Source organism: Anguilla anguilla, chromosome 4 (assembly GCF_013347855.1).
Source record: "Anguilla anguilla isolate fAngAng1 chromosome 4, fAngAng1.pri, whole genome shotgun sequence".
Classification (NCBI taxonomy): domain Eukaryota; kingdom Metazoa; phylum Chordata; class Actinopteri; order Anguilliformes; family Anguillidae; genus Anguilla; species Anguilla anguilla.
The window spans coordinates 6,689,207-6,698,102 of record NC_049204.1 but is presented as its reverse complement, the minus strand read 5'-3'; the positions used below and the strand labels follow the sequence as shown (position 1 = coordinate 6,698,102).

Genomic DNA, 8,896 nt, shown 5'->3' with positions numbered 1-8,896 from the left:
CCCCTACCTCAGGTACCAGCCACCCCCACACCCCTACCTCAGGTATGAGCCACCCCCACACCCCTACCTCAGGTACAAGCCACCCCCACACCCCTACCTCAGGTACCAGCCAGCCCCACACCCCTACCTCAGGTATGAACTAGCCCCACACCCCTACCTCAGGTACCAGCTAGCGCCACACCCCTACCTCAGGTAGGAGCCACCCCCCACACCCCTACCTCAGGTACGAGCGACCCCCACACCCCTACCTCAGGTACGAGCCACCCCCACACCCCTACCTCAGGTACGAGCCACCCCCACACCCCTACCTCAGTTACCAGCCAGCCCCACACCCCTACCTCAGGTACGAGCCACCCCCACACCCCTACCTCAGGTAGGAGCCAGCCCCACACCCCTACCTCAGGTATGAGCTCGCCGCACACCCCTACCTCAGGTACGAGCCACCCCCACACCCCTACCTCAGGTAGGAGCTCACCCCACACCCCTACCTCAGGTATGAGCTAGCTCCACACACCCCTACCTCAGGTACGAGCCAGCCCCACACCCCTACCTCAGGTACCAGCTAGCCCCACACCCCTACCTCAGGTAGGAGCTCACCCCACACCCCTACCTCAGGTACGAGCCAGCCCCACACCCCTACCTCAGGTACCAGCTAGCCCCCCACACCCCTACCTCAGGTACGAGCCAGCCCCACACCCCTACCTCAGGTACCAGCTCGCCCCACACACCCCTACCTCAGGTACGAGCCAGCCCCACACCCCTACCTCAGGTACGAGCTAGCCCCACACCACTACCTCAGGTACCAGCCAGCCCCACACCCCTACCTCAGGTACCAGCTCGCCCCACACCCCTACCTCAGGTACGAGCTCGCCCCACACCCCTACCTCAGGTACCAGCTAGCCCCACACCCCTACCTCAGGTACCAGCTAGCCCCACACCCCTACCTCAGGTACGAGCGACCCCCACACCCCTACCTCAGGTACGAGCTCGCCTCCACACCCCTACTTCAGGTACCAGCTAGCCCCACACCCCTACCTCAGGTACAAGCCACCCCCACACCCCTACCTCAGGTACAAGCCACCCCCACACCCCTACCTCAGGTACAAGCCACCCCCACACCCCTACCTCAGGTACAAGCCACCCCCACACCCCTACCTCAGGTAGGAGCCAGCGCCACACCCCTACCTCAGGTATGAGCCAGCCCCACACCCCTACCTCAGGTAGGAGCTCACCCCACACCCCTACCTCAGGTACCAGCTAGCCCCACACCCCTACCTCAGGTACGAGCCAGCCCCACACCCCTACCTCAGGTACGAGCTAGCCCCACACCACTACCTCAGGTACCAGCCAGCCCCACACCCCTACCTCAGGTACCAGCCACCCCCACACCCCTACCTCAGGTACGAGCCACCCCCACACCCCTACCTCAGGTACCAGCCACCCCCACACCCCTACCTCAGGTACCAGCCAGCCCCACACCCCTACCTCAGGTAGGAGCTCACCCCACACCCCTACCTCAGGTAGGAGCTCGCCCCACACCCCTACCTCAGGTACCAGCTAGCCCCACACCCCTACCTCAGGTACGAGCCAGCCCCACACCCCTACCTCAGGTACCAGCTAGCGCCTCTACAGCTCTCCGCTAACACAGCTGTTTGCTCTCCTGGTCCTCACAGTCAGAGGTTATTCTGGTTATCCTCAGCACCGATGCGCTCACAAGCCTCTGATCAGCAGCGTGTGCAACCAGTGGCGTTCACACCTGCCCACGGAGTGCTGCTGTTACTCAGCTAGCCGACGCATAGCCGCCATGTCAGATCGTGTGCGTGAGGGGTGCAAATCAAGTACCTGAGGCTGGAATGAAAAGCAGAAACGGATGAAGCGGCTCCAGGAGCGGGGCTCCCCGCTGGCGGGGTGAAGGTGCTGATCAGCCTCGCGTCTCCCCCCTCAGGGTTCTCCTCGGGTTCTGTGATGGTGAACGGCGGCTCTCACTCCGGATCCTTCTCCCTGGACCACGATTCGGCCTCCTCCTCCCCGCCCCCCCACTGCACCCCGCCGTCGGGCCTGCAGGGGCGCCCCTCCGGCTACAGCCCCCCGCTGGGCACCGGGGGGGTGCTTCAGTACGCCGACGGCCCCCCCAGGATCCTCCCCGAGACGGGGCCCGGCGGCAGGCAGGCGGAGTCCGACTCCGAGCCCCTCCACGAGAGCGAGGCCAAGCGCCGCATCTTCTTCTCCTCGTCCTCCTCCTCCTCCTCCTCCTCCTCGTCCTCCTCCTCCTCCTCCTCCCGCCAGCACCACGGCAAGCAAGGGCAGAATCACCACGGCAACCACCACGGCAACCACCACCACCACCACCACCACCACCACTCGCCCGGCTCCTCCTCGCACGAGGGCCGCAAGCGGGGGCGGCGGAAGCGCGGCTCGGCGGGCGGGCTCCCTGCCGGAGGCTCCTCCCCCAAGAGGCGGTCCTTCCCTGGAGTGGGCGGGGTCAACCACCCCTCTGGCTCCCCCCTCAACATCAACTCCATGGTGAGCCACGAAACTGCGGTCGTTGAGTTGAGTGCCTGTAATGGGCAGAGAGCCCTTCAGACTTTGGATTCAAGTACGTACATGTTGTGGATTCAAATACTTTTCTAGGCTTTACTGATCTTGTCTGGCGTATTGGAACCAATGAAATGCTCTCAGAAAGTGCAAACCCTGCCTTCTGGTCATATTGGCAGGCTCAATTACACCAGACATGATCAATAGAGCACAGAAAAGTATTTGAATCTGAAACAAAGACGTGTTTGACCCAGGTCTGGACCACTGGAATAAGTATTTTACTGCAATACATGATTACTCATACGTTTCGTAACCTGCAGATTTTTGGTTCTGGCACACAAGGCTTTGCGAGAAAGTGAATGAATAGCATTAATAGACAATCCTAGAAGGACACTATTCATGTAATACTTGGCAGTTAGTTTATTTACGCGAAGAATGAGTTGGTTGGCGTTACTCTCTTGTTTTCACCAAAATATTTTCATTACGGGTCCACGTGTAGTTCACAGCTCGTAAGCCGATCGCTTCCTCAGGGAACTGTCAGATGAAAAAGATGAGGCTAAATGAATAACGTAGTGCCGAGGTTGCCGTGGAGACCGACCCTCTCGCCCCCCCCGTGTGCCCTAAACGCTCCGCTCGGGCCCGGCAGGTGAACAACATTAACCAGCCGCTGGACATCGCCGCCATCTCTTCCCCCGAGCAGGCGGGGCGGAGCCCGTGCGCGACGGACCTGGACCAGCCCCCCGTCCTGAAGAGGGAGTGGCCCGTGGAGCTCAACGGCTCGGGGCGCTACTCCTCCCCGCCCAGCTCGGACGACGAGGACGCGGGCTACCCCGCCGACAGCTCCAGCTCGCGGTACCCAAAAATACACAGTGACCCCGACACAAGAAACGAATGGCTAGGCTTGTAATGTCCCCACAAATACACAGTAACCTGACACACAAACACACCTCTAGGCTTGTAATGTCCCCACAAATACACAGTAATCTGACACACAAACACACCACTAGGCTTGTAATGTCCCCACAAATACACAATAACCTGACACACAAACACACCGCTAGACTTGTAATGTCCCCACAAATACACAATAACCTGACACACAAACACACCGCTAGGCTTGTAATGTCCCCACAAATATACAATAACCTGACACAAGAAACGAATGGCTAGGCTTGTAATGTCCCCACAAATATACAATAACCTGACACAAGAAACGAATGGCTAGGCTTGTAATGTCCCCACAAATGCACAGTAACCTGACACGCAAACACACCGCTAGGCTTGTAATGTCCCCACAAATACACATTAACCTGACACACAAACTCACCGCTAGGCTTGTAATGTCCCCGCAAATATACAATAACCTGACACAAGAAACGAATGGCTAGGCTTGTAATGTCCCCACAAATACACAATAACCTGACACACAAACACACCGCTAGGCTTGTAATGTCCCCACAAATACACAGTAACCTGACACACAAACACACCGCTAGGCTTGTAATGTCCCCACAAATACACAATAACCTGACACGCAAACACACCGCTAGGCTTGTAATGTCCCCACAAATACACAATAACCTGACACACAAACACACTGCTAGGCTTGTAATGTCCCCACAAATACACAGTAACCTGACACGCAAACACACCGCTAGGCTTGTAATGTCCCCACAAATACACAATAACCTGACACGCAAACACACCGCTAGGCTTGTAATATCCCCACAAATACACAGTAACCTGACACAAGAAACGAATGGCTAGGCTTGTAATGTCCCCACAAATACACAATAACCTGACACACAAACACACCGCTAGGCTTGTAATGTCCCCACAAATACACATTAACCTGACACACAAACACACCGCTAGGCTTGTAATGTCTATGCCTCACGGTACCCATAAACATACAGTGACCTGACACACAGACACAAACGCACAGCTAAGCTGTAATGTTTAGCAATGGTTGCAGGTTCGATTCCCAGCCAGAGTCCTGGCGTTGTGCCCTTGAGCCCCAGGTAGTACTTCCTTGCTTCTGTGTATCCAGTTGCGTAAATGGACAGTATGGGAAAGAAAAACGACGTAAGCTTTTAAGTTGCTTTGAACAGGAACGTTCGTTAAGGGATTTAATTGTAATTGCTTTGCCTCGCAGGATCGAGAGGAAGATCGCCACCATCTCCCTGGAGAGCAGAGACTGCCCCCTGAAGGGGGGGGAAGGTGAGCAGGGGAGAGAGACGCCATTCACCGCTGCCTTTTAAAGGAGAAAAGACGGCGTTGGTTTAACGTTAAATTAGTGTTTTCCTTCCCTCCGTGCGGCAGTCACATGCTGCGCTCTCGTTTATTTGGGTTTTTGTCACGTCTGCACGGTTTCCTGCACTCAGAATTTCATTTCACACTTGGACTCAGAATATACACGTCTAGCATCTCTTCAGCGACTCTGGGCTTTGCTGTGTTGTCAAGCACACAGTTTTTTTTTTGTTTTGTCGCGTTTAGTCACTTACTCGGTGCGTGTGTGGTGTCTATGTGTTCGCGCGCGTGTGTGTGTGTGCGTGCATGTGCGGTGTGTGTGTGTGTGTGTGTGTGTGTGTGTGTGTGTGTGTGTGTGTGGGGTGTGTGTGTTCCTCTCTCAGGAGGTGGCTCGCTGGGGCGGAGATCCGGAAACAGCAGCAGTGAGGTCTCCTCTTCCTCGTCTTCCTCTTCCTCGACCTCCTCCAGCAAGTGGAAGTCTACCTTCTCCCCGATCTCCGACCTCAAGCAGCCCCCGGCCGACACCAGGCAGGGGGGCTCCCCCTTTGGGGTGGGCGGGGCCCGGGGCGGAGGAGGCGGGACCGACTCTGACTCGGATCACAAACAGCAGCAGCAGCAGCAGCGGAGGGGGGAGGGAGGGGCCCCGGACTCCACGCACCCCTCCGGGACCCCCTTCCTGAACCACAACCCCTTCCTCAGCCAGGACCCCAGCCAGGGGTGCCGCGGGGGGGCCGCAGGGGGGGGTCCCGACCGGCAGCCGAAGCAGAAGGCCCCCAGGGACTGGGAGCTGAAGCCCGGCAGCCAGAACCTGTTCATCTCCGCGGCGACGGCGGCGGCGGTGGGCGGGGCCGTCCTCGGCGGGAAGGGGGGCGTGGCCGCGGTGGTCTCCTCCGCCCCCGGGGTCGCCGTAGGACAGTACCTGGGGGGGCAGTTCCCCCTGGGGGGCACCTCGGTCCTCCACCCTCTGTTCGGGGGGCAGACGCCCGTTTCGGGGGGTGCGTCGGGGGCGCCCCGCCTGGTGAACGGACACACTTCCCTGGGGGCCTTCTCCACCACGGGCCTGGCCGGGGGCGCTGCAGGAGGTGAGCCCCTCGAAACGCCCTAACCCGTCCCGTTACAGCCCGTTAGCACGTTAGCCGTCCCGTCGTCCGGGCTCCCGGCGGGAGAGCCGCCCGGACGCAGGTAGGTGTGAAGCCCCGCCCCTGCCTGATCGCTCTGCCCCCCGCTGCTTGCTTTGCCGTTTGATTGGCAGCTCGGCCACCGCTACCGCACACCCAGGGAAAATGGCTCTGTTTCCCCCAAACCCCCCCCCCCCCCTCTGTCCTCACCGACCGCTACCCCCACAGGCACAGAAACACGCTAACGCTACACAGGCCTGCGGGAATATCTCAGCTGGTAACAGCTCTCATGTATTCTGTACCGGTTCCACAAACTTACATGACCTGTATGCAGCTGCACTGCTCTGTGTGAATGCCCTGTGCACATCTACCACATTCCCGTAGGTTACGTCTCTAAGGAGAGCCTGCGGGACAAGCGTTATAGCAGTCCTAGCGGGACAGCTGCAGGATTCTGTACCGTTTTTACCCCCCCCCCCCCTGCAGAGTTTGACTGCTCCCCCCCCCGAGCCTGAAAGCCTCCCCAGCAGGGTCCTCTTCCCTGGGTGTCTCTGACTGTTTTGTTTTAAACGCAGACATTTCTCTCTGAACTCCAGCCCTTCACGCCTGGCTCGCTCACGCAAGGCCGCTTTGGTCTTGGATCTGAGGGGAATGTCTGCCTGCTTTCTGTGTGCTTGTCTGCTATGCACAACCTGGCTGAGCCCCCCCATCTCTCTCCCTCCCCCATCTCTCTTTCTCTCTCTTTCTCTCTCCCCCATCTCTGTCCCTCCCCATCTCTCTCTCTCTTTCTCTCTCCCCCATCTCTGTCCCTCCCCATCTCTCTTTCTCTCTCTTTCTCTCTCCCCCATCTCTGTCCCTCCCCATCTCTCTTTCTCTCTCCCCATCTCTGTCCCTCCCCATCTCTCTCTCTCTCTCTCTCTCTTTCTCTCTCCCCCATCTCTGTCCCTCCCCATCTCTCCCTCCCTCCCCCCCTCTCTCTTTCCCCTCCCCCCCTCCTCCCCCCCTCTCTCTCTCTCCCCCCCCCCTCCCCGCTGTGTATCTGCAGGTATATTTCACCACGTGGTGCCTTCAGTTTCCTCTCGGCAGTTTGGGGCCTCCTTGCCGGTCCCCGGGGCCCTCAGCTCTCTGCTCAGTCTCTCCTCCCAGGCCCCGTCCCAGCAGAGCGGCCCCCTGGGGCCCGCCTTCCTCAGCTCCGCGCCCTCCTCCTCTTCCTCAGCCCCGCCCCTCTCCCAGACGCAGCCCGGCCGCACCCAGACCGTCCTGCACTCCCCGCAGGCCCCGCCCCTCTCCCTGCCCCCGCCCCCTCCCCTGCTGACCGCCGCCTCCACCCCCCCGCCCCCCGAGCCGGCCCAGTCCCGCGGGCCCCACCCCGCGCCCCCCCACCACCACCACCAGAGAGCGCTGCCTTCGTCCCTCTCCCTCTCTGTGCCCTCCTCATCCTCCGCTTTGGTGTCCGCTGGCTCCGCCCCCGCCGCTGCTTCCTCCCTCCCCCTCCCCTCCTCCTCCTCCTCGCGCGCTTTCACGGTGCACCACCCTCCCCTGCCGGCCCCGCGCTCCGCCCCCGCCCCTCCCCTGCCCCACGGCGGCGGCGGGGGGGGCGGCGTGGGCATGTGGCGGACTTTGGGGATGCAGCCCCCCCCGTACGTGGCCTCAGCCAGCCCCCGGCCCAGATAGGGCGCGGGGCGAGGGGTTCGGGGGGGGGGGGGTAAGGGGGGCGGGAGGGAGGGACACGGGAACGGGGGGGGGGGGGCTGGCTGTGCTGTGCTTCCCCATCCTGCTGCTGAGTCCGGGAATAAAAGGTGAGTGTGCTGTTGGGGGGGGGTGGGGTGGGAGGTTTGTGTGGGGGTGTCAGTAAGGGCGCTTTGATTCTCCCACGTGTGTGTGTGTGTGTGTGTGTGTGTGTGTGTGTGTGTGTGTGTGTGTGTGTGTGTGAGAACAGCTTGTACAGTCGTGGGTTGCTTTGCGGAGATGTGCAGGGTCATGAACCTGAACCATCCAAAAAAAAAAAAAGGAGAGCAGCCCACGTTTGGTGACGGCCGCTGACTCAGACGCTCAGCGCTGCCTGAGGAGGACCAGACTGTTCGGAACACGCCGTTTTAAAACCCCAGAGTCTGCAGCCGATATTTCTTTCATTCTCAGCCTGTTTTAAGCGCCAGTCACAGTTTATTTTTGTCATGCCCAAAGCCTGCTGGTAAAAATGCAGATGGCGCGCTCGCTTCCGCTAGCACTGGCTCCTCGCTTCAGTGCGCTTGCGTGGGATTCAGAGGAAAGCTCACTGGACACTCCAGCGTTTCGTCCTGATTTGCTGATAAAAGCAGCTGACCTGTGCCCAATGGCAGAGCTTCGTCCATATGCTGATGTCCTGTTGTGTTGTTTTTGTTTTTCCCCCTCTGTGGTAGGTAACTGAAGAAATCTACCTCAACCCTATTATCAGACCTATGCAAATGGACAGGTGTGGACCAAGGAGGTGTGGCCCTCTACTCACAGTCTGGTGCTCCCTCTCATCGCTGATTGGTGCTCCCTCTCATCACAGACTGGTGCTGCCTCCAATCACAGACTGGTGCTCTCTGTCGTCCTCTCATCACAGTCTGGTGCTCCCTCCAATCACAGACCGGTGCTCTCCGTCATCCTCCAACCACAGACTGGTGCTCTCTTGACTTCTGAGCCGCCTCTCTCATTGGCTGCGTGTTCAAAACAAAACAAAACAAAACAAAACAAAAACAAAAAGAACGAAACAAAAATGCACGTGCAGCTCCACTATACATTCATACACTCAGTCAGTCCTGAGCGGCGTCGAGACGGGCCAGCCCTGTGTGTGTGTGTGTGTGTGTGTGTGTGTGTGTGTGCGTGTGCGTGCGTGCGTGCGTGGCAGGGAGGAGGGAGGAGGGAAGAGGGGGCTGGGGGTGTGTAGCCTGGTCACACTTGAGAGAGGCGTCCACAGCCGTCTCTGCACCCCTGGAAGAGAGAGATTAGATCAGACCCGGCGGTGATCTTTA

The 8,896-nt window shown here is 59.3% G+C and overlaps 1 protein-coding gene across 2 annotated transcripts in view; it reads left to right on the top strand.

Moving 5' to 3' along the window:
• Positions 1-8,626, top strand: part of dot1l (DOT1-like histone H3K79 methyltransferase) — a 33,171-nt gene extending 24,545 nt beyond the window's left edge. The window contains exons 24-28 of one of the 2 annotated variants that reach the window (XM_035413816.1): positions 1,946-2,523; positions 3,182-3,387; positions 4,691-4,755; positions 5,169-5,867; positions 8,300-8,626. In XM_035413816.1, the coding sequence (XP_035269707.1) occupies positions 1,946-2,523; positions 3,182-3,387; positions 4,691-4,755; positions 5,169-5,867; positions 8,300-8,307 (1,556 nt within the window). In that variant the 3' untranslated portion in view covers positions 8,308-8,626. Of the gene's footprint in view, positions 1-1,945; positions 2,524-3,181; positions 3,388-4,690; positions 4,756-5,168; positions 5,868-6,945; positions 7,577-8,299 lie in introns of those variants that run through there. The other variant, XM_035413814.1, reaches the window with a different exon arrangement.
• Positions 8,627-8,896: the final 270 nt, after the last annotated feature.